This window comes from Seriola dumerili, unplaced genomic scaffold (genome assembly GCF_002260705.1).
Source record: "Seriola dumerili isolate Sdu_G_001 unplaced genomic scaffold, Sdu_1.0 BDQW01000056.1, whole genome shotgun sequence".
Lineage (NCBI taxonomy): Eukaryota > Metazoa > Chordata > Actinopteri > Carangiformes > Carangidae > Seriola > Seriola dumerili.
The window spans coordinates 7,567,902-7,591,880 of record NW_019174311.1 but is presented as its reverse complement, the minus strand read 5'-3'; the positions used below and the strand labels follow the sequence as shown (position 1 = coordinate 7,591,880).

The window sequence follows — 23,979 nt, the reverse complement described above, 5'->3', positions numbered from 1 at the left end:
AACTTTATTCATGTTGAAGGAGAGTTTTGTGGCAACATGCTTGATATACATGGTAACACATTGTATACCTATAAAATGTATTTACACAGTAAAATATAAATATTAGAATAGTAAGGAAGTATAGGAAGTAAAAAAATAAAACATAAAGGTAGCAATTGGGTTTTTAAACGTGGTTACAAATTACAAGCAATGAATATGCTGTAAATAAATGTGCATCTACTAGGTAAACCTAAAAAATCATCACATAATGTCAGGTTTCCGCTCTGAACTATCCCCATGATATAGACAGATGGATCAAGTCCCTTAAGATAGACTTTGACACATACAGAGCTGAATTCATTTTTATAGACTACTCCTACTCATAGACTACTATGAAGGAGCTGGAATTAGAAGCATCTCCAAACAGGCCGAGGGATACTGTCTCACCGTCATTCAACGGTAGGGGGCGAGAACGGGCGACAAATCGCCGCTGGTAAACCAGAAGAAGAAGAAGAAGAAGAAGAAGAAGAAGAAGCCCATCAGCGAGAGGGAAAACTCAAAACAGAAGTCACGACGTTCGTTGAAATTTGGTTTAACGTAAAGAGCTGTGAAGTGGACAACAGGCTTTAAAGACGGTAAACAAAGTAAGTGAATGTGATTTCATAGCCTGACAACAAGGTCTTATCTTCGGTGTGGTGACTTACAAAGTTGTACTCATGTTTCCAAAGATCCAACGTTAGGTAGGTGTGTAAGGGGGCAGCTAGTTCTTAAATTAACGTTAAGATAGACAGGCTAACCGGTAAATGTAAACACTCAGGGTGAAGGATAACTTGGTAAACGTATTACCATTAAGCGAGTTAACAAATATTTTTCACCTGTTTCAGTTAAATTTGTTGCGACTAGGTCCAGTATAAACCGAGTACGACGCTGAAGTTAGCTGGATCTGGTCTAATGCGGTCTAAATACAGAAAAAAAGCAGTGAAATGTCCCTTTTTTGCATAATCACAAATAGGATAAAGGTTTCACAAATCCGAAACTGTGTTTTAAAGGGTCCGTAGCCTATCTTGAATAATCTAGACCAGATTAGACAAATCTGAGATTTGTGGTTTTTGATCTGGACTGGGTCTAATGCTGTCTAGATGCAGAAAAAAAACCGTTAAATGTCCCCTTTTTGCATTTTCACAAATAGGATATAGGTTTCATAAGTCAGAAACTGTGGTTTACAGAGTCTTTAGCCTCTCTTGAATAGTCTAGACCAGATTTGACAAGTTTGAGTTTTGTGGTTTTTGATCTAGCCGTAATCCAATGTGGTCTAGATGCTGAAAAAAAAGTGTTTGAACCTCTCGCGTGATGTTATTAGCTAAATTAATGTTATGACATGTCCAGCATGGAGCCAGAATCTCCTGTTTTTAAGATATAGTTGTCTTACATGACTCCAGACAGTTCACTCCATTCTCCGCTTTGCAGAATGCAGAGGGCATCCCGTTTGAAGCGTGAACTGCAGATGCTGAGCACCGAGCCACCTCCCGGAATAACATGCTGGCAGACGGAGGAGCGGATAGATGACCTCCGAGCACGTATGCACTCTCTGTTACCGGATGTAAAACAATTAAAGATACACTTTGTCATTAAAGTCTACCTTTTCCAATCAGTGACATGATATTTTATATTTTGTCTGTGAGTAAATTCACTCCATCTGACATGACCAGACGATAAATAATGCAGTGCCAATTTATTAGCCACACTTAGCTAAAACTAATGCAGTCTAATACAACAGTCTTGAAATAAAACCTGCATTCATGAAGGTGATGATGTTCAGTGTTGCTGTTGAATTGTATTGCCTTGTACTGATAGGTGTCCACCCCATTTATTTCAATGAAGGTAGGCTAAATAACAGAAACACCTGTCAGTATAATGCAGTGCAGTTCAACTGACCACAAATATGACCACTCAAGCATTTGAAAATCTATTAACATGAATTTTACTGCATTAACCGGTAGAACAACTCAGGAATGTCTGAAAAACATGTAAATAAAACAGGCAAATGTAACATAAAGTATCTGTCACACTCAATATTCAATATTTTTTAATTTATTATTATAAATTTGTTCTCATGATCGTACTACATATGTGCCTAGCTAAATATCTGCTTTGTCTACCCAATGATACATTTTCTTCACTTCTCATTTGCAGAGATAGTGGGTGGATCAGGAACTCCTTATGAAGGTGGCCTCTTCTCCTTGGAGATCAAGGTCCCTGAGAGGTAACATTGATGAGGTAGTTTTCTCTACCAATTAACAGTTACTGCACTACTGTTGGATTTACCTGCCATTTTCCTTTGAAAGGTACCCATTTGAGCCCCCCAAAATACGATTCTTGACCCCCATCTACCATCCAAACATTGACAACTCAGGACGTATCTGCCACGATGCCCTCAAACTCCCGCCAAAGGTTGTTAAAGATTTCAAGCACAAAACAAACTATGTATTTTTCACCTCAATTATCTGGTTTTGTTTGTCTGCTGTCAAATAAATGCAGCTATAAACCAGATTACATGTGTTAGATTTAATGTTTCCTGCTCTTTATTTTTATTCAGGGTGCCTGGAAGCCATCACTAAACATCTCCACAGTTCTCTCCTCCATTCATCTGCTCATGGCTGAGCCCAATCCAGATGATCCACTCATGGCTGATATAGTGAGTCACAAGTGATCTTATATCCACACATATCACACTGTTAGAGTATGATATGTGTCATCTTTTAGAGTAACATAGCTTGGATTCACAATGATGCTGTGATGGTTAATTTTGATTTTGTGAGTAGTGTGATCTTAATATCGATATGCGACAACAGCACTTTATCAAATACTTTTTTGGGACATTAGAATGGCTGAGAACTATTAATACTATGCATAAAATTTGTACCTGGAAAACAATTGAATACTCTTGTCAGTATGCCTTTTTATCGGAAGTCACAGGTTTTCTGAATGCTAGAATAACTCTTTTATATATTGGTCTGAAACACCTTTAGTCCTTTTCAGCCTCTTGCAATATTAAAATTACAGAAGAAAGCATTTCGATCATACTGTGAATGATTTTGTAACCTCACCGTATATGCATGTAAAGAGACGCTCACATATTTTGAATGCAGTCGTCAGAGTTTAAATACAACAAACAGCTGTTCATGGAGAAGGCCAGGAAGTGGACACAGGAACATGCTGTTCAGAAAAACACGGTAAGTCACTCTGGTCTTTAGGTGATGTGGTTGTAAATCAGTTTCAATCTAAAGCTTTTTAATTTCATTGTGCATTGACCATTCAGGTGGATTGCATTACTCTTAGTGGCTTGCATGATTAGTGACACTTTTCTTCACAGCAATGTACTGCCATTGTATTAGTTGTGTGCAGTGTAGCTTATTGTAATGGAGCTTTTTCCCACAAGGTGGAGCTGTCCTCCCCTCATTTAATGTTGTCTACTAATATTCACTTGCATGCAACAACGTGATGCAGCCTGTTTGATTCATATTATATTCATCATATCATATTATATTCATAATATATTATACATGATTGTCAGTGTTGGGATGTGGAGAAGCATAGATGGGCAATGCTGCCATTGTCTGAAATAGTTTGTATCTCTCCTTGTCCAGGGAGTCATGGAGGGCAACAAAGAAAATACTCCAGACCAGAAAGCTTCATCCCGCAAAAGAGAGGCGCTCAGTGCACAACAGGAGGCAGAGGAGCCAGCAAAGAAAACCTGTTTGTAGTTTCCACCTCACTTGTTAGAGCCACCATTTCTCCTCTCTTCTTCTAAGGAGTGTATTCAAATTTAAATTTAGTGCTAATGCCTACTTCCATTTCCCATGTATGCATTAATCTTCTTCAGAAATATCTACATATTTTAAAAAGGTTTATATGTAAATGTTAGTTTGTGTTGTTATATTAAAGTTTATTTTGAAAACTACTTGCATAGCACACACAAGACAGTGGCTTCTTGTGTAGTGTGGAGGTGTGTTTCAGAATAGTTGCATAAGCAGAGTGGTTCATGTATATAACGTATGAAGATAATAATTTTATTCAGACATATGCTTACCAGTTGTATACAAAGTATGTACATCCTAAATAGCAAGACAAGTTTTTTTTTTACAAACTAAGGATTTATTTCTTAACATATAAAATTATATATTTGCTGTTTATCATATAAAAAGGGAGACAAACATCATAAGGCTGTAGTGAGTCAATACCATGCTAGTTCAGAGGTAGTTACATTGTATGTACATATTGCTAGCCTACTCTAATGTCTGTAGAAAGATAGCTACATCCCATTCAGTCTGTATGACTGCTTGCCTCCTCATGGGCTGAGTTGCATATTTGAGATAAAAACATGTAAACCATATAAAACTGTATGTGCAGTCCGTTTCCTGTTGCATTTTGCTGCCACATAAAGGATAACATTTTTATAACCATTGTTACACAATTGCTGAGAAATATATCTGACAGTAACATTTCTGTGAGAGAAAAATGTTAGCTTACTCTGGTAAAATGTCCTGGTGTGTTTTGATGATGAATCCCTTTATTTGAAACAGATCTTAGCAATAGGATAGAACTTATATTTTAAAAAAGACAAATAAGATAACTCCACTTAAAATATAACCAAACAATCTGTAACCCCTAAGTTGCATGTCTCATGATCACATTTCAGTATAAACATTTACACTTAAAATTCTACTGGGTCTACCTAAATTCCCCCCTGGCTAAACCATTGATTTGTCTGATGCTCCTTGATTTTTCATGTGGTTAACAGCTTTTCTTTGAGTTACCTCTGTGCCATGACTGACGCATTCCACTGAGTAGTGTCTGAAATAGTCCTTTACTTTAACAGTCATGCTGTATTGTGGTGTCTCCTTTTAAATAGTCTTTATTGTTAAGGGAACCTTTAGTTGCACTCTCCATTTTTGGAGGCACTTAGTTGTGTTCTCATAGATTTCTCTAGAGTGCTCTGCAGTCTCCGTGTGGACTCATTCTGAGGTGCTTGAGGATTAATTACCTAGACCATGGTCTTGCTGCTGCTGTTTGATTATGGTCCTTGACTGTCCATAGTGTCCCAGTTATTCAGACAGCTAGCTTGAAAGGCTCATGGATAAGAGGTGAGAGAGGGAGTCATGGTAGAGTGATACAGAGCACAAGTGTTATGAATAACATCTTGATCCAAACTCCTCAGACATTCATTATCGTTCAGGCTTCCTTGTTCTGTTGCTCTGTCTCTATCTCTGGCAGCAGGAGTGGGTATCTGGCAAGGGATAAGAGGAACAGAGGAAGAAGAGGAGCAGTGGGAAAATCGGATTGGATCCAGTTGGGGTTGGAGAGAGGACCCCCCACTGTACAGAGCATCAGCATCAGCGAGTGATGCCTGTGTTGACGAATCGGAGCAGGAGCTCTTCTCTGTCTCCACAGAAACCAGCGAGTCCAGGGTGCGGTCCCGGCGTAGCTGTGGACGTGCTTTGGGGCGAGGCCAGAAGAAAAACTGGGAGTGATCACGTGTGAAGAGGAGAAAAAGGAGGGGGTTGAGGCAGGCAGGCAAGGGCTGGAGAAGCAAGAGGACTGATTTTAGCACCTCTTCCCCCAGCGAGAGGAGACCCAAGAGGGAGCAGAGGGAAAGGAAAGCTACTGGTACGTAGAGGAGGCCATTGGTGAATATCAGCCAGGCAACATGTTTGATCATGGCACAGTCCCACAAGCCCTCACACTCCCCCCGAAGTAACTCCCAGTAAAGGCGGATGTATGAACCTGTGACTATAAGCAAGCACAGGGTGTTCATCATAATGAGTGCCAAGGGGAAGCCCAGGGAAGATGGCAGCCGAGAGGATGGGGGTGGTAGGGGTGAGGGAAGGCAGAAAGGTGAGGATCCATATTCCCCAACTCCTGCGAGTGGGAGAGAGGCCAGGGTGAGGGAAAGAGTGAGGCAGAAAAGTGCACATGTGCGTACACTTCCGAGGGACGGGGACTTCCCATATGCCCGGGCGCACGTCACGCTCACGCCGCACTGCACAGCTGCAAGAGTCAGAAGCAGCACACTCGCCTCAGATGCAAACACCCAGACCCATCCTGTTGCCTGACAACCGGGACCGCCCTCCCAGCGGGCGCCATGGTGGCCAAACTCTCCCAGGGTGAGAGCATCCACAAGGGTCAGGGTGCATGTACACACACCTGTCAGCAGATTGGAAGCACCCATACAGGCCACAGTGAAGCGGAGCGGCGACAGGTAGCCGGGTGAGCCGAAGAGGGACAGGAGCAGGAGGGAGTTCCCCAGCAGAGACACCAGGGAGATGGACCACAATCCCACACGAACCAGCCAGCTTCCCAACAGAGAGTCGCAGGGACGGAAAGGACCTGCAAACATACAAATCATCAGCTGTAGATAAACAAACTGTGAATGGTTCCTTATAGTTGCTGGATCTGCAGTCCAGTTGATAACTTCATCACATCAGCGAAGAGATAATTTAAGTTACCTGGCGTGGGTGTGCATTGGACACTGGTCTGTAGTTTGGATTCCTCTATTTCCAGTTGGAATTCCTCCAGGTCAGGGTCATCTGGAATAATGAATTGTTGGGGTCCAAAATCAGTCTGTCAGTCAGTCTGTTTTATAGCGTGTGTGAGCCAGCTTATTCTGCATGTGTATACACAGTGTGCTAGAGTGTGTGTGGCACTGGCTGTAGGGGGTTGTTGTATAAAGGGAGGTGATCTAACATTCATTTGCACTGACAGGAAAAAAATATTTTGAGAAGATAATTGGCGCTCGCATGAAATTTGATTATCATGACTGTTTTTCTAACAATTAAAGGTGAATAAATTTTAATCAGTGGTATGCTATGGCTTAATCATCATTTGTTATTGTTACCTTTTGGTTCACCGAGCAATTGTTTATTTTCAGCTTTAGTGATGTAGAGTTAATGGTTTTAATTTCAACTTAATTTTGGTTTATTGGTGTTTATATTTTATGCCTGCCACATGAATGCATAGAAGGGTCAACACTCAAGTGTAAGAGTGTGTCAGCTGCCAGGTAGCTGTGGTTTCAGCAAGGCTCTGACATGTTTCAAGCCAGCTTGTGTCAATAATTCGGCAGTGAGCACAGACATATGGGACTCAGATTTCCATCTATTCCTTTACCCGTCGTTGCAGGTGCGTGCCATGTGTGTTATATACTGTATATATATATATATGCTTGCGCAGATACTGTGTGTGCTTTCTTACAGTGTGTGTCAGCATGGATAGGGTACATAGCCACAGTCCTCTTGTGTAGGTCCTCATCGGTGTTGCTTTGCTCTGTGTCCCACTGACTGGCAGGCTTGTAGCTATCACAGGAACCATATACACAGCACTGGTAGGCATAAGGCATCTCTATCACCCTGTAACAAACAGATGGAAGCAGTATTGACAATAGACCAGAGAGTACAATGCCACAACAGATGGTGTAAAACAGATGCACAAAGAAAGTGTAAGAAAATCTTTTATGTACAGTGTTGGACTGTTCCAAAGAAAAGTCAAGTTCTTTGAATCTGTTTCTGTAACATTTAAAGGATAGGTTCACAATTTTCCAAGTCTGGAAACCTATCCTAAGTCTTAAAACAACAGCCAGGTGCCAATAGAAACACCGAAACAGCTTTACTTCTTGTAATCATTTCTGTTGCTCATCCTGGCCCTTTAAAGAGTCCTTTTTAATGCAATGTAGGTGATGGCAGACAAAACCCACAGGCATCGTTCTGTGTAAAAAGAGGGAATTTTGTACTAAAAAGACTGTAACATTGAAAGCTACCCTCTTGATTTGATTACATAAGATTGCTGAAACATCATATTAGCTTCAGATAAACTGCAAAGAACGAGCACTAATTTGGTCTCCCCATCACTTACATTGGAAGCACATTAGGAATGGATATCTTACAAATGGCCCCTGCAAACAGAAGTAATGATTACAGCAAGAGTTTGCAAAATCAACCAGAATTACCCATCATCCGTAGGGAAAACCTAGGAGAAACATTTGGTTGTCCGACATCTGGATCAACAGTACAGTTTTTTTTAAAATGGCTCTCTGCCAGGAGTTCTGTTTTGGACAATGTTCTACAGTAATGCTGACATTGCCACTTGATCACCTGCCATCGCCTATGTCTTTGAAACTCACTCTCCAATTTTATTTCACTGCACCTTTCCAGGCCTTCAGGGATCTTTGTAACAAGAATTAACTTGCTGCCGACGAATGCTTCCTCATTGTTAGAGTTCAGTTCAGGAATGGTTTGCAGGGATGCACTGTAATTAGTCCATTGTCAACCTTGGCTGCTTTTGGTAAATTGAAGTTATTAATAGAAAGTTGTGAGAGGAAGGATAATTAAAGGGATGGGAAGGGATGCATTGTTCCTTACAGCCACAGGACACACACCTGGGTTAGTTATCATCTTAAATCAGTTTCTGGTGAGTGAGAAACCAAAATGCAAAGGTCATATTGGGGAATACACTTAGTAAGAAAGAATAAGGGATACATGATGGTGTGTGTTTGTGTTACCTCATACGGGGGAAGTGATCAGGACTGAAGGCCTCATATAAATCTGTGTTGCCCCTCAGCTTGAGGTGGGTGAGACTCCCCAAACCTGCAACAGGGACTGAGCTGAGACGGTTCTCAGTCAGGTCCCTGAGATAAATGTAGAAAGAAATTGAGAGAAACAGAAGAGGGTGGTTGTCAGATCAGACCAAGCCAGTGTTTACGAATGTGTTTTCATTTCAGATATAGCCATGGGTCATCCTTGGTAACAAAAAGGCCTTGTCTCTTAGTTATTTTAAACTGTTCAGACAAGGCTCTCTATCAGATTCCCTTCAGATAACACTTCCTGTCAGATGTAGTGTATCTACTTGTTTAGCTAGGCATACGGTACTTCAACCAGTCTTCACACAGGAAAGCAGTTTGTATTGGCATGAGATGAGATGAGTCTCCTTGCCACACAAGTGGGGTTTTTCAAACAATAAATACATATCAGTATTCTCTGTGGACTCAGCCTAAGACAACAGGATTTCTGTGACACACACTGTTAAGTATGGATTGTTTGTGTAAGGTCAAGGCTCTGACATACAGCTTAACTTTAATCAAAGATACACAAATTCGGTATGCCTGCTAGGGGATAAGAGCGGCACTGCTAAAGGACCAGATGAAAGCCAGAATAGACTTAGTGACTGCTCTGTATCTGTTGTTACTTACAGTTTAATCAAAGAGTGAAGTGAGACAAAGGCATCTGGGTGAATCCACTCGATCATATTCCAGCTCAGATCACTGACAAAAAAAAGAGAGTGAAGTGAAAAGGACTGAAATTACACATTGAATGTCGTACCTTGATCACCACTAGATGACAGTAATGGGTCATAAGTGTACAGAATTTTTAACTTGACCAATGCATCCCAACCCCTTTGGCTTATGACCCTTTAAATGATTCAGTGTCTACTTGAGACCCCTCATCACACAATAGTGACTTTTTCTCTCCACCACTGCTCCCCTTTAATGCTTTTCCTAGGCCTGAATTAAATCCGAAGAGGTAAAACTATGTAACATTTCACATGATTAAAAGCAAAAATCTGAGAAACAATTTTGTGCAGCAGAATTATGATTTGTGTTTCTTCTCTCCTAATGTGTTGATCATCTGATAAAACCTCAGATATTCACAAGGTGACAAATTAAAGGAAAAGCCAACATAAAGTGTCTTAGTAAGGTGTTGGGCCGTCACGTGTCGCCAGAAGAGCTTCAGTGCTCGTTGGCATTGATTCCACAAGTCTCTGGAGCTCTCCTGGAGGGATGAACACTGTTCTTCCAAAAGATATTCCCTCATTTGGTGTTGTAATGACGGTGGATGATGTTGGTCCATAATCTCCCATAGGCAATCAACTGGGTTGAGATCTGGTGACTGCGAAGGCCATAAGCATATGATTCATTTTCATACTCATCAAACCATTCAGTGACCCCTCCAGTCCTATGGTTGGGCACATTGTCATGTCCGCTCATTTTTCAGGGGTTTTCCTTTAATTTGTCACCCGTCTGTATCTTGCAACACCTTGGTGGGGTGGTGATCCCCATGTTGGGAACCACTGATGTAGACAATGCATTTCCAAGAAAATATTTACATGCATGTTGGATAAAATGTACAATTACAACAAGAGCTGACTTACAGTGCTCTTAGAGAGGTGAGCTGCTGGAAGGTGCTTGACTCTATCCTCCTGATTTGGTTATGCTGTAGCCCTCTGTTGATGAAAATACATATTGGCATACATAAGTGAAATATAATATCCGGAGGGAAACTGAAAGTATTGATTTTGACGCATGTGTGTATGCGGTTCAGTCGGGGGTTGAGCTACTCACATCTCCTGCAGTGCGGAGCAGTGGTAAAAACTAGGCAGATCTTCTATCTGGTTGTAAGACAGCTCCCTTCAACAATACACAAAGCACACACACACACAAAGCACACATAAACACAGTGACCAGCTGTGGATTTATAGCGTGGGAAATTATGGGGGTGACAGGATTATTTGGGTGAACAGTCAGCTCTGTGAGCAAGGCGATATAGCAGGACAATGATTTTGTGGAGGGGGGGGGGTAGTGATTGGATTTCATAGCGAAGTGACTGTACGAATGATTGCTTGGGGGCACAACTCTCCACAGTTGGGTTTTGTGTATCAGTTTTGTACCTCTCACTCCCCCCTCCCCGGTTTGTGTGTGTGTATGTGTGTGTACTCACAGAACTCTGAGGCGAGGCAGCTGCTCACATAGATCCAGAGGGAGAGCTGAGAGACCAGCCCGGGTCAACGTCCTATAGAGAAAAAGTGAATCCTCTGATCATTGTTGAAGTGCAAGCAAGCGAAAGGATCCCCCAGTTCTGTGAGACTAACTTGGTCAGACAGGGAGCTGTAAAGGTTCGCCAAACCTGTCACTGGCTGGCATAACTAACCTACCCCTCCCTATCCCTTTTTCTGAGTCTCCTGTTCTTTTCCTAAAACACATATTCTCTCTTTTTTTTTCCCTCTTGGCTTTCTGTGTGTGTCTCTCTCCTTCTTATCTCTGTTCACGCTTTTTCTCTCATGTATGTGGACTTATATGGGGATTGCATCTCTGCCCTCAACCTCAGTGACTTCTCACATTCTTTGTTGTTGTATGTGTTGAAGCCTCAATCGATGAAATAATACTCTGCGTGTGAGGTTCTGATGGTGTGTGTAGGGGCATAAAGGAAGACACTCACAAAATTTCCAGGCTGGTGGTTCCTTTCAGATCAGGAAACTCTCGAATCTGGGTTGCTCCATTAAGGGAACTGCAGGAAGAAAATCTGTCAGAAAACTCTCTCTTTTTCTCTCTCTCTCTCTCTCTCTCTCCCTCCGGCTCTCACTCACACACATACATGCGTGTGCACACGGACCTTGTCTAACAGCTCATTGCAGCCATCAAACTTTTCCTCCAACATCAACACAGGCTGTTTTGGCTGTCTCTCTAGACATCATAAGTCACACCATTCAACATGTTCTTACAACACACTCTCTCTTACCACATCAGCACGCAGCACAGCAATACGCTAACACAACATCATTCAGTAGGCCATTACACATGTCCACTCAACTCTCACTGCAAGGGACAGAGCATGATTTAAACAGTGTTTGGGCTAACTCACTGGAATGGTTCCTACTGACCGCATACTTACAGTGTGTGCAACTTAGGTAAGAATTGGAAAGCGGATTTTCCCACAAACTGGATGGGGTTCTCATAGAAATGACTGCAAGAAAGAGAGAAATTTTGTTCTGGACATTTTCAGATAAACATGTTTTTGGAACGAGTTGTGTGGTACATAATGTAGACATTAAATGATGTGTTCATCTAATATGTGCACATTCTAGCATTAAGAGTAAGCATTAAGCTCACATGGTTTGGAGCTGAGGATTTCCCACGAAGGCCCTCTCAGGGATAGCTTTGATATTGTTGTTATGGAAGCCCCTGCAAATAAAAAAAACACTCTGTTAGTCAATATCAATATGTTTCTGATTGTGTGTGTGTGTGTGTGTGTGTGTGTGTGTGTGTGTGTGTGAGGAGCGACAGAGTGTGTTTGTGAGCGAGAGGCAAGTCATATGTCCTCATGTTGCACCTGCCATTGCACAGCTGAAAAACATTTTTGGATACATGAGATGTAAACACGCACACATAGGCTGTATCTGTGACACATATGCACATTGCAGAACATCTGCTGAAGCTGAGGGAAAACATGGTTTGTGTGTACGTGCGCGTGCGTCTGTGTGTACGTGCAGGCGAGCGGGAGCGTGGGTGTGTAGCCAGCACCTGCTTAGGGCGAGAGAGATTGTATCCGAGTGCCACATTAAAATCACTTAACGGGATTACTCGGGATAACGCAACCACGATAGTCATGTCAGGCAGGTGTGTTTTTGTGTAGGCTATGTGTGTGTGTGAGTGTCGGTACTCACAGTTCCTGAAGCTTACTCAGTGTCCTGATGGCCACAGGGAACTCCTGCAGATCATTGTAGTTTAAATCCCTGAGAAAGATGGAGAAGCAGAAAGATAAACAGTCATGATTAAATATATTTACACATTAAGTCCAGGGCATGATGGAGGTTTCATATCCCTGCAATGGAAATCATAATTCATCCATATGCAATATTCTGTGTCTGATTGCATATGTATGCGTAGCCACTTCCTCTCCACTCCGAGAGGCAGACAGCTGAAGAGTGTGAAGTCTGGATGTGACCCTTGACCTTTGCTGCTCTGACCTGATTATTTAGGTCTGTCTCTGATTAGTTTCCCAGGAAACACTGTATCAAAACAACCATTCCTACAGTTGACACAGCTCATATGCAGGTGGCAGGAAAAGGGGTCTCACTGTATTTCTTGTCTGTATATAAGTATGTAATGTGGATGTGCATGGGAAAAGTGTGTAGTGTGCATTTGTGCATTCACACAAGTATGGACTTTGCCATATTAAAACATGTACGTGCACTGTATGTGTGCTGTCTTTGAAGATTCTCAGCCATCCAGGTCAAAGGATATCTAACAGTATTAAGTCATACTCGAATGGATTTGTTTTTATTCCTTTAAAGTAGCAGAAATGCCTTTGATGAAGTACTGATCGGTATGTGTGTTTTTCAGTGGGTGTTTTGAAATGTTAGTCTGTCTAGGTCTGCTGTGTCTTGTTTGCGTATGCTGTTGTGTTTTCCAGCAGTCCTCTGGACGGCTCTTCGTAGTAATGATTTTATAATACACACTAGGGGCTGGGTAGGGTGCTCGTGATGCAGATGGTCTCTCGTATTTCTCATAAGCGAGGCCGCTGTGAGAGATTAACCCCTCATACCAGTGCAATCCCCACGTCAGTGACACCTGTCATCTTATCCCGCTGAATCATCTGTCTCTCCCCACCGCTGACGGCCCGAACACTTTAACACAAACTATTCTGGTCTAGAGAGCTCCATCCCTCTTTTTCTCATTCTCTGGTTTCCCTTCATCCCTTTAACCATGGCTCCCCTGACTTACACCCGGTTCCCTCACATTTCCCAGTATGGATAATGGCTTTTAAGTTGAGTGTTTAGATGCCCATACGCTTATGAGTTCACAGGCAGAAGTACTTGCTTATCTGCACACACATGCATGTGCCCACACACATGCTCATAAAAAGGTACGCATAGTTTTTTTTACACTTCAACAGGTTGTTAAGCAGCTTGCCAGAGTCATTTTTTTTTTTTCATCAGACCACCATGAATTTTGCCGGAGACAACGTTGCGCTGTCTCAATTTCTCTCGCTTTCTTTCGCCACCTCTTTCATAAGACTGTGTCAGTTTCCTGTGGTTTCCACAATGGTGTGTGGTTAGGATCTAACTATTGGAGCTACGGCACGTACACTCAAACAACTCTCCTGTAGCCACGCTGAGCAATTTTTGACCTCAGCGCTGCTTAGCAATTACTTTTACAAAACACAGAGGAATCTGTTGATGTTACTTCAAGGTAATCAAAGAGGAACTTTTCATCATCCCATTCCTCCCATTGATTTGTTGGTTGTGGTTTTGAGAAACGTTCAAACACCTGCTGAAATTACCAAGACATTAATCATTATGACTTTACGATTTAGCTTTGCACTTCATTATTTTTTATGCTTGGTACATTTGATTTATAAAAACATATTAATTTCAGGTGTTCCAAGTTATGCCAAACACTTTCACACACAAAAAGAAGCAGAGCTGTAGTTAGACACACAATTTGAATAAATTGCTGGCTCTTGGTTTTATTACCTTGTTAAGGTTATACATCAGGGAGTTCTTCATATGTCTTAGGGTTATTCTAAGGCTATGTGATTGTTGTAAACACTACCATACCAAATGAATGTTGATACTTGCTGATACTTTGTCATCACAAAGCCTGCGTTAGTGTTTGGGGAAACAGAGGAGGTACTCATTTGGGTCTATGAAATCATTTCAGGGTGCATACATGTAGGATTGTGTGCGTCCTTATGTGTGTATGTGTGTATGTGTGTGCTTGCGTGCGTGCGTGCGTGCGTGCGTGTGTGCATGCGTGCGAGCGAGATACTCACAGTGTCTCCAGACTGTGTAAACCTTCAAAACATCTCGCACCCATGCTCTGGATCTGGTTGTTATGGAGATGCCTGGAAAAAGGCCACAAATATTTTTCAACAAATCAGAAATTACTCTCTGAAAAACGTTTCCACACTACAATCATCTCCGCCCTGTTCTAAGTCAGCGGAACAAATAATTTCTCTGGTAAGTTGAGAAACCCGGACTCAGGAGAGTTTTAAGTAAACAAATCAAGATGTCACTTACAGTACGACAAGGGCGGAGAGATTGGTGAAAGCATAGTCTGGGATGTGAGTGATCTGGTTGAGGGCCAGCGTCATGGCCTGCAGGGAGGGCAGAGAGTCCAGGGCCGTCACTGGGATCTCTGTTAGGGAGTTATCGTCCAACCACAGGTGTCTTAGAGAGCGAACCCCTCTAAAGGTCCCAGCCGGAACCTCAGACAACAGGTTAGCATCAAGACGCCTGCAGGGTGAGAGGAACTGAGCTTAGAGAGATAATTACCAAGTCTAAGTAGAGTATGTTTGCTTATGTGCATGTGTATCGGTGCTTGTGTGTGCGTTAGTGTGTTGTGGCATTGAAGCACTTTGGCTTACAGGAAGGTTATTATGAGAATTACACGCCCTTTATTCTCCTTCTTTCATCTTTGCTGCAACTTCTTAAATGTGTCTCATTATGATTTATTCCCATGCTAAATAAGCCATGTCTAGCTTCACTAGCACAGACATGTATGAAATGTAAGATGACGGAGACACAAACGAGTAGGAACGATTGTGGCGAGTCTGTTTTATTCTACCTCACTTCACCTTGTGTAAAGCCTTCTTCCCTCAACGTCTGGAAAAGGAGAAAGACAGAAGAAGGAAGGAAAAGTTCAAGATACATCTTCAGCTGTTCTTCCCTCCTTCGCTCTTTCCATTGGAGTCTAGCTGTCGCCCTCAGTCCCTGATGTTTCCACCGCTCAAAAACAAACACAACTCCTTTCAGCTAATGAATTTATGACACCGGACGGACACACACACACACACACACACGCACTTTCATCTCTTCAGCCATACAAAACCTAACAAACCTTTGTCCCCTCTCTCACTGTCTTCACCCCACAGGCAATGAGTGTGGACTGTGACACACACACACCCCACGTAAATGCACACATGCATACACACAGTCCATAGTGATGAATGATCCCCTCGGGGCAGAGCTGACAAGCTGAGACCACTTCCTCCTGCTATTCTTCTTTCTTTGGCCCTTCACACTCATTCATTAATCTCCTTTTCCTCCCTCCGGCTCCTCTCGCACTCACACTTTGTTTCTTACATCTTCATTGATGCACTCCCAGCCGCCGCAAACCCCTTTGCGTCTCACTCCTTAACTCTTGTTCGTCTTTCAAACATCCTCCCTTATCAATCTTCCACCGAGGTTCTTTGATTCTCGTGCTGCAGCTCCTCCTCAGCCTCCTCACCCCTCAGAGGCTTCACCAAACAAACAGCATCATCAAAGTGAAATCTGAACTTGAACTCTGAACCCTGGGCTTTTCTCCCCAGGGAAATTTTCCATCAGGAGAGGCAACTGTATACACTGGCAGATGCTCACACACACAGGCACACGGAGACACCCTCCAGCATACATGTAAATACACATGAATGTGTGTATGTGCACACACAAACAGCTTCAGAAAGTTCTCATCTTCTCTACTTCCTGAGCACACACACATTTGTCAGTGCTAAAACATCGTCCTTGTGCATGCTGTGCGCTCCAACTGTGGACATTGTTTGTCCTTGACCCGAATCGCAGGATGAAAGCTACGGAAGACCCATTCAACTTCCTGGTTTGTTCTCCAGGGCAAAAATAATAATTGCTCCTTTGGGTGGACCTGCCAGGTCTCTAGAAGGTCCAGACAGAACCAGGAATGTTCCACAGAAGCCAATAAAGCTGCAACTATTTCCTGTCCATCACATCAAAGTCTGTGGTACGATTATAGGAGAGAGAAATAGAGACAGAAAGAGAAAGTTCACTTAAATGATCCTGGAGATCTGTCAATCTGCCTCCAGTGGTTTAATTCTCTAGATGGTCAAAAACGAGGAACTTGGAGAAGCACGTTTCACTACATTGATTCAAATCTATAAAAACAGGGTTATGTTGATTTAATGTGGCTTGTGGAACTCATCAGTGGTGATTACGCTGCTTAACCTGTGGGTTGGAACCCAAAACACATCTGTCTGCTGTCTGATGGCACCGAACTAAACAACAGCACTCGCACTGCATGTTGTAATTAGCCTGCTCCAAGTGGTGAGACAAATTTCTTGACTCGGTTTCAGTTCTCTGCTGACAAAAGGATTCTTGTCCGAGATTAAGTCATGATTTATTCTGGATGAAAGCCTCCTTTATACATTTATACCAATTTAAAACCCATGTGCTGACTCAGATGCCGTCTCTCTTTCTTTTTACCTGGTGTGTTTTATGTCAGTGAGAGGCGCCGACAAGCTTCACTCTCCAAAGCCTTTCCAGTAATCTCTCTCCACTGGGCTTATCATTACTGTAATGACAAGGTACGTCTCTATACACTGGCTCTGTGTGTGTGTGTTTCATTACTTGAGACGATCTCTATCTGAAGAAATTAAGAGAAGACCACACATACGCTTGTGCACACACAAAAAACACACACTCATAGACTGAAGACGGAGACATCAACATGAAAAAAAATTGTTAATTCAGACACATGCACACTCACATTAGGACAGCCTGAGCTATTGTGCCTGGATGTGAGTGCAGTATGTGTGTACAGATGTGTGAGTGTGTGTGCAGGCTTGGTGACTGTATTAAGCGAGAGCAGGCCTGCTTTATACCAGACGGGGAAACGTTGTAGGTGGTAGAGGAGTTCCATGCGCACGCCCCTCCTATGTTACGACTCCAGCAATTTGAGAGCGTCTGTGTGATGAAGGAAACGGCTCTATGGATATTTACAAAGAATTATTAATTTGGAAAGCTGGGATGTGGAGTACGTGTGCGGTACAAAGTTGGGAGAGACGGGGTAGGGGTGAGGAATTACAGATGAGGTGGTCCACATGCACCCGCCCAAACATGCACACAGACACACACACACACACACACACACACACACACACACACACACACACACACACACACACACACACACACATACAAATGTACACTGACCCCACAGATGAGACAATTAAGCCACCAAACACTCTCATTAGCCAGGGGGATAGCGGTGTGGGTGGTGGGAGAAGAACGGACGAGAGGAGCGGAGGAGGAAGAGAGGGGGAATTGATGGAAAATGGGGTTGTTTCACAGCTCATTGGAGATGCTCTCCCCGGCCTGCAGTGTCTGCTGTTTCCCTCATGGCTTCCAGATGCTACCATGAACTGCACTGACACAGTCGGGCTGTGACTCCTACCGTCAGGCAGTACAGCACTGAACGCAGAACTATTGCTGCCGGCATTGGGGTATGGTCTGTAATATGTCAGTGGTACTCTATACCTGCATTGCGGTTAGAGCTGAGATGTGTGGGTGGGTGGCCAGGGGATGTTTCATTCCCTGCTAGATGAGGTAGAGTAGCATGATTAGTGTGTGTGTGTGTGTGTATATGTGTGTGTATATGTGTGTGTATAAGAGAGAGAGAGACTCACAAGGACAGTAGGTTGGGTAGATCCCATGGAGCATCATCAGGAAGTCTCTCCAGCTGGTTGTTTTGTAGCATTCTGAAAGGCACATGCAGATTATTCAGTTATAGGTCATACCATGTGTCTATAGGTGATGGAGTGTATGTGTTGTGCACGAGGGCACATCAGGCAGAACAAATAATTCCATAGTGAGGGAAATCTGACACAAGAAGGGAAGGCTTGAAGAGAAGCAGAGAATGAAGGTTAGAGGAAAAGAAAAAGAGAAGCTCCTTGGGTGGGCTGCTGATGTCATTCTCAGAAGAATGGAGCAAAAAGCGAGGAGGAAGTGGGGAGCAAACAATAGCCCTCTCTCTTTCCTCTCCCTCCCTCTCTTTCTCTGTCTTTCTCTCCCTCTTTTCTTTCAAGTTTTTCATGGTGACCAGTCTCCAGTGTGTTGCTGTCAGCAGTGCCATTATGCCTTTATCGTGGTATCATGGTACCACAGTAGCCGGTCTTTGTGAGACTGTCAGTGTAACCCCTGTAACGTCACAGCAACAGTTAAATATCTGCTCTTACAGTAAGGTTAATACGTGATAAGAATTCTGTGTCTTTTTGTCTTCGTGAGTATGAAACAATCGTGATGCTTTCTCTGCCATGAGTGAAACAGATATTTAATTCCGAAAATCTTAGTTATGCATTCATTTATTTTGCTAGAGGTGATGGATACAATGTTGGCAATGCAGTGCATTCTGCACGTCTCAAGATGTAAAGAGTATATTCTTCCAAATTCATTTACATAACTCAGTGTGTCACATAATTTCATAGTGTAGAGTATTTCACAACAGTGCTCTGTGTAAGATATGATGATTGCTTTAGGGAAGAAAAAATGCTGCTCAGGTTTGAGAGGATCAGGGGAATGTTTCCACTGGGATGATGATGCCATGATAAATACACTCTATTGAGTCTTTTCCTTTTTCAAAGAAATTCCCCATGGGGAGCTTCTCTGTACTGCACTTTGGGTTCATAACCTTTCCTCTGTGTTTCTGTATGTGTTTGTGTGTGTGTATGTGTGTGTCTGTGTGCGTGTCCGTGTGAGAGAGAGAGAGAGAGAGAGAGAGAGTCAGAGACCTTGTGGCTACGCTACACAAGGTCAGCAGTCTATCTGTGTTTAACACAGACTGACTTCAACTAATATATTGAGGAAGGAAACAAACAGCTCAGCTGCTCTTAAGTCAAAAAGACCGTCCAAAGGTAGCTTGGGTGTCATAGTGTGAAGCATGTACGAATTCAGGATATGTGTGCATGAATTCATGGCTGGTTCACTCATTCTGTCTTGGTGAGTTACACAACACAAGGTGAGAGAAGATCGACTTGTGTTCCTGGTAATCCCCCCAGATTCCCCCAAATTACAAACCACAGTTCTCCAGCTAGGTTTATATTCTGCGGCAGGGCTTCTCAATCTTTTCTCAGCCAGGGTCCAAAAGGAATTGAGTTGGTTGCCAAGGCTCATGAAAACCTCCTTAATACCCTTGTCTTGCACCCACTAGAGGTATGGCCACAACTCATTAGATGCCGCACTCACAAGTCAGAAGGTACTATGGTTTTTATGGTTGCTTTGCACATTTTTGTGATTTAATACTTCACAGCAGTGCTAACAGTTGGTGGCCATGGATCATAAGGCTCTGAATACACTATGAGAAATGGGGTGTTAAGAGAACAGCTTTGAGTGGCTTTTTTTTTTAAGTTCTTTTTTTTTTTGTCACTTACAGTAATCTCGGTGGGTGGTGTGACTGGGAGGTCCCTGCATTACACCTGTGAGGGTGTGTGTGTGTGTGTGTGTGTGTGTGTGTGTGTGGGTGTGTGTGTGTGTGTGTGTGTGTGTGTGTGTGTGTGTGTGTGTGTGTGTGTGTGTGTGTGTGTGTGTGTGTGTGTGTGTGTGTGTGTGTGTGTACTCTTGCAACTGAAAAAGGGCTTGTTTAGGAATGAAGGAGCTGCAAGCAGGGCAGGTCTCCCCCAGCCCATAAACTTTAACTGCAGTTAATGATGCGTGGCCTGTGTGTTTTATTCAAGGCGGGAGCACAGCCCCCTTCCCCCTGAAAGGCTGGAGTGGAACAACCCACCTGGGATGTGGATTGAACCACCAGAGTGGGATAGGGAGGGAGAGAGAAGGAGGTTACTTACAGAACTTTGAGGTTGTGGAGACCCTGGAGAGCGTGGCCTGAGATATACCTCAGCTGATTCCCTGAGATACGCCTAGGGGAGAGACACGGAGATCAAACAGGAGAGAACAAAATATAAAAGTGAAAAATGAAATATAACCGCATACACAAAAAAATGTATAAGTCTCATAAGAGAAGTTTTTTGCCTTTTGTTATACTCTACGTTTTTGGATTGAACTGTGATATGACTTCATCCTTGAGTTCCTGCTTCGGGGTTACTGTTGGGGCAGTATGCAAATAACAATATTCTATTCCATTCAGTGTGGCTGCTATTGGCCCAAAGCACATCCTGAAACCTTAACCAATCCTGGGAGCTCTGATGAGTGAGTAAAGACTGAATTGAATGAGACTGAGACTGGGTCAACAAGTGCAGCGTGAAAGTATATTTGCTTGTGCATATGGGGGTGTGTTTATGTGTGTGTGTATAGAGTAAGGTGTATACTATATAAGTGTGCACGAGCTGGTGTGTGTGCAGTGTGAGTGTGTGTGCTATTTTCCATGTCCTTGAGGTAAATTGGGCTCGTTCTGAGGGGCCTTGAGGACAGCGAGGGAGAAAAACCACACACATTCACACAAGCAATCCAATCAGTTTGTTTATCAAACACAGCACCTAATGGTCATTTGTGAGTGTGTATAAGATGTCCAAATAAATAACATTCAGTCCAGCAGAGTAACTCTCAAGGTCACGAGCTGGAAGCACAGTTTAAACACAGATTTTGTCTTCACAGCTCGAGACCACCCACTTTTATTAAACACACACACACACACAAAAGTTAAAAGTTACTCACTGACATCCTCCTCCTCACGCCGTTGTTCTAAAGGTGACATTTGCCTGACATTTCAGCCTTATGCTAAGCAGCCTGCCTCTGGCTGAGTTTTTCCATCAGTGCTTGGATATTGAAATATTGATATAGAGCGCTGTCTGCCTTTCCAAACCACTATCATCCAGATGGTAATGGACAAGGGCTCCCAGCAAACTCCCTCTGACATCTGACACCCATGTCAACATGTCTGTCTCATTACTTTGCAGTGGCAAACCGCACAACCCTCCCCTGCGCCTGCCAAATCTCACACTCAGCACAGTTTAGGACTCTTATAGAGCTCGTATTTATCAACACAAACACACACACACTCTCACCTGCATTTACAGATAAATGCACACCCACATCGGCTTACTAGAACAGAAAATGGACTGATCGTTATCCAAGCTATTATGGTGGTATTTAGTCATGCCGCTCAAACCACAGTCAAAACTCATTCAAACAGACGTTGACTGCACCACATGATGTCTCAATATTTTCTCGGAGATGAAAGACACAGATGACAGAGGGTTAATCTGTAGCTACTGCAGCGCTTTGACCCTACAAATTCCAATATTCATTCCTGTTTAAAGATAAAGGAGTTCAATTTGCTCTAACATCTGATTTGCACTCATAAAGAAACCTGTATACTGCCCGTTTGTTGTCCCTCTGAGCACCATAGGTCTGCTACTTCAATACCATTTCAGGTTCCGCTATTGCACAAGCTGGTCACCAGGGAGCATTTCAATAGCTACTTTTCCAGAGGTAACTGTTTCAATAGGCCTTGCTGAGGTCCTGACACCAGTAAAATAGATCTAAGCCTCTTTCTGCAAAGACCCCTAAGTGCCTTCTTTTGGTTCCTGCTCAAATGCAATGATTGGTTACAGACGCACTGGATGGAAAAAAGATATAGGTAGCACCAAAGAAAAATAAATGTCTTTTCTATGCGGGGATGAGGAGCGCCAGTAATTTAGAGTTTTAGAAAACAAACATTGTAGTTAAGGCCATGGTATGATGTGCATATCGTACTGCCAACCCAGCCTTTCTCTATTAGCTGCACCATTGGAGCCAAAACAGCATTAGAGTGGAATCATGCTTCTTTTTTTTTTTTTTTTTTTTTTTTTTTTTTTTCTTGCCGACTTCATTTGTCAAATGGATAATTATGTCGAAAGTGAAGATGGATATTGAAAAAGGAAAGAATTGTTCAGGCGTTCTTGATAGACATCAACAGAACACCGGCAGTTGCCATTGACCAACTGTTTCCATGATATCAGCGTGCGTATTTATGTGTGTACGCGTGTGTAAATGATCGCACGTATGAGTGAATGTTCCGCACTTAGCCTCCTAGTCGTTCCACATCAATCTCATTCTAATGAAAGGCGCCTTGCTCTTGTCAAACCGTGGCTCCAACTGTTTTTTCTTTTAATTTGATTTGGGGATGGTTAGAATTTTTCTTGGCCCCTGGACTGCGTAGATAAAAATTCCTCCTCAGCATAATTCAGCTCTATTGAAGTGATTTATAGATAAAATAACAGAAGCCAGTGTAGTTCAAACGTATGGGAGAACAGAGGGAGGGGTGCTGCTCGTAACAAAGGTGAGACCACCCTGCTATCAGAGCTGATCAGTTAGGGCTTTACTGAAGCATACCAACTTCTGATTGTCCGATGTATTGCCATGTCCTATTGCCTCAAAAGAATAAACAAAACGATGGATTAAAGACCTAGAGAGAGAAGACAGCGTCATATTTTGGGATGCTATCTCAGGCAGTGATAGGACGTCATAGTGGCAGCAGGACCAGGATGGTTGATAGGAGTCAGTGATGAAAGAAGATGGAGAGGATAAACCGGTCTTATCGGAGAGAGGACAGTTCATGTGTGGGTGTATCTGTAGCTACATATGCATGTTTGACCTTTTTCACCCTTGGTCCATCAATAGAAATGTTATCCCTCCTTCTGTTCAGAGGTCCAGCCTCAGGACCAACCACTTAACCTGGTGTTAACCTCTGAAATTACTGGAGTAAAATATAGACATGTGGAAACTGTGTGTGTGTGTGTGTGTGTGCATGCGGGTGTGTGAGATGTATGTGGGTGCGTGTTTGTGGGCGGGGGAAAGAGACAAGCAGACAAAAACCAATGTTGGCAACACTAAAAGGAAAAGTTTTAATTGACCTAGATAGTCCCAGATGTGTTGTGCACCTGGACTATCAAAACAGCCAATACTGTAACCCCTTAACCCTCACCTACGTCATACTCCTGGCCTATCAGCAGACAATCTTATCACCAAGGGGAAGACAAGCAGGGCAGCATTGGCCTCCACTCACCACTTCTCTCCTCTTACATTTGGATTTCATTTGTGTGATAGCTGGAGAGCACCTTAGTGTAATCTCACAGGGCTGGAGAAGCCCAGGCAGTATGGATATTCCAGAGTGGGAGGATACTGACGAGACAGATTTATCAGAATTTCAGTGTTAAGCTGATAACAGAAGCTAGCACCATATTCTACGCACATTCATTTGCACTGATAGGGGGTTTAAGAAAATCCAGTGAGATTGTTTTACCTGTCAGGTCGTTCTGAATGGTCTGATTTCAGCTCTGTATTTAGGAGGTGAGTGATAGCTACAGATAATGATAAGATGAGCATGAGAGACTCGGCTGATTACGAAGGGAGTCAAAGGAAAAAGGCGGAGGGAAATGTGATCTCCGGAGGTACAAACAGCATGGACTTTGATACAGATGATAGCCAGAAACCAATGTCGCCTTCTAAAGT

The 23,979-nt window shown here is 42.9% G+C and overlaps 2 protein-coding genes across 2 annotated transcripts in view; one reads left to right on the top strand and one right to left on the bottom strand.

Annotated features, from left to right (window-relative positions):
• Nucleotides 1-514: 514 nt before the first annotated feature.
• ube2t (ubiquitin conjugating enzyme E2 T) lies at nucleotides 515-4,544 on the top strand. Its single transcript, XM_022741458.1, has 7 exons — nucleotides 515-623; nucleotides 1,447-1,556; nucleotides 2,173-2,242; nucleotides 2,325-2,430; nucleotides 2,576-2,674; nucleotides 3,129-3,212; nucleotides 3,627-4,544. The coding sequence occupies exons 2-7, from the start codon at nucleotides 1,448-1,450 to the stop codon at nucleotides 3,741-3,743; spliced, it is 585 nt and encodes a 194-aa protein (XP_022597179.1). The 5' UTR covers nucleotides 515-623; nucleotide 1,447; the 3' UTR covers nucleotides 3,744-4,544.
• Nucleotides 4,545-4,974: 430 nt separating this feature from the next.
• Nucleotides 4,975-23,979, bottom strand: part of lgr6 (leucine rich repeat containing G protein-coupled receptor 6) — a 36,091-nt gene continuing 17,086 nt past the window's right edge. The window contains exons 3-18 of the mRNA XM_022741410.1: nucleotides 20,376-20,447; nucleotides 18,222-18,293; nucleotides 14,824-15,039; nucleotides 14,577-14,648; nucleotides 12,466-12,534; nucleotides 11,912-11,983; nucleotides 11,694-11,765; nucleotides 11,241-11,309; nucleotides 10,743-10,814; nucleotides 10,367-10,432; nucleotides 10,177-10,248; nucleotides 9,218-9,289; nucleotides 8,531-8,656; nucleotides 7,228-7,382; nucleotides 6,486-6,566; nucleotides 4,975-6,366 (exon numbers count right to left, since the gene is read on the bottom strand). Of these exons, the coding sequence (XP_022597131.1) occupies nucleotides 5,111-6,366; nucleotides 6,486-6,566; nucleotides 7,228-7,382; nucleotides 8,531-8,656; nucleotides 9,218-9,289; nucleotides 10,177-10,248; nucleotides 10,367-10,432; nucleotides 10,743-10,814; nucleotides 11,241-11,309; nucleotides 11,694-11,765; nucleotides 11,912-11,983; nucleotides 12,466-12,534; nucleotides 14,577-14,648; nucleotides 14,824-15,039; nucleotides 18,222-18,293; nucleotides 20,376-20,447 (2,614 nt within the window). The 3' untranslated portion in view covers nucleotides 4,975-5,110. The remainder of the gene's footprint in view (nucleotides 6,367-6,485; nucleotides 6,567-7,227; nucleotides 7,383-8,530; nucleotides 8,657-9,217; nucleotides 9,290-10,176; nucleotides 10,249-10,366; nucleotides 10,433-10,742; nucleotides 10,815-11,240; nucleotides 11,310-11,693; nucleotides 11,766-11,911; nucleotides 11,984-12,465; nucleotides 12,535-14,576; nucleotides 14,649-14,823; nucleotides 15,040-18,221; nucleotides 18,294-20,375; nucleotides 20,448-23,979) is intronic.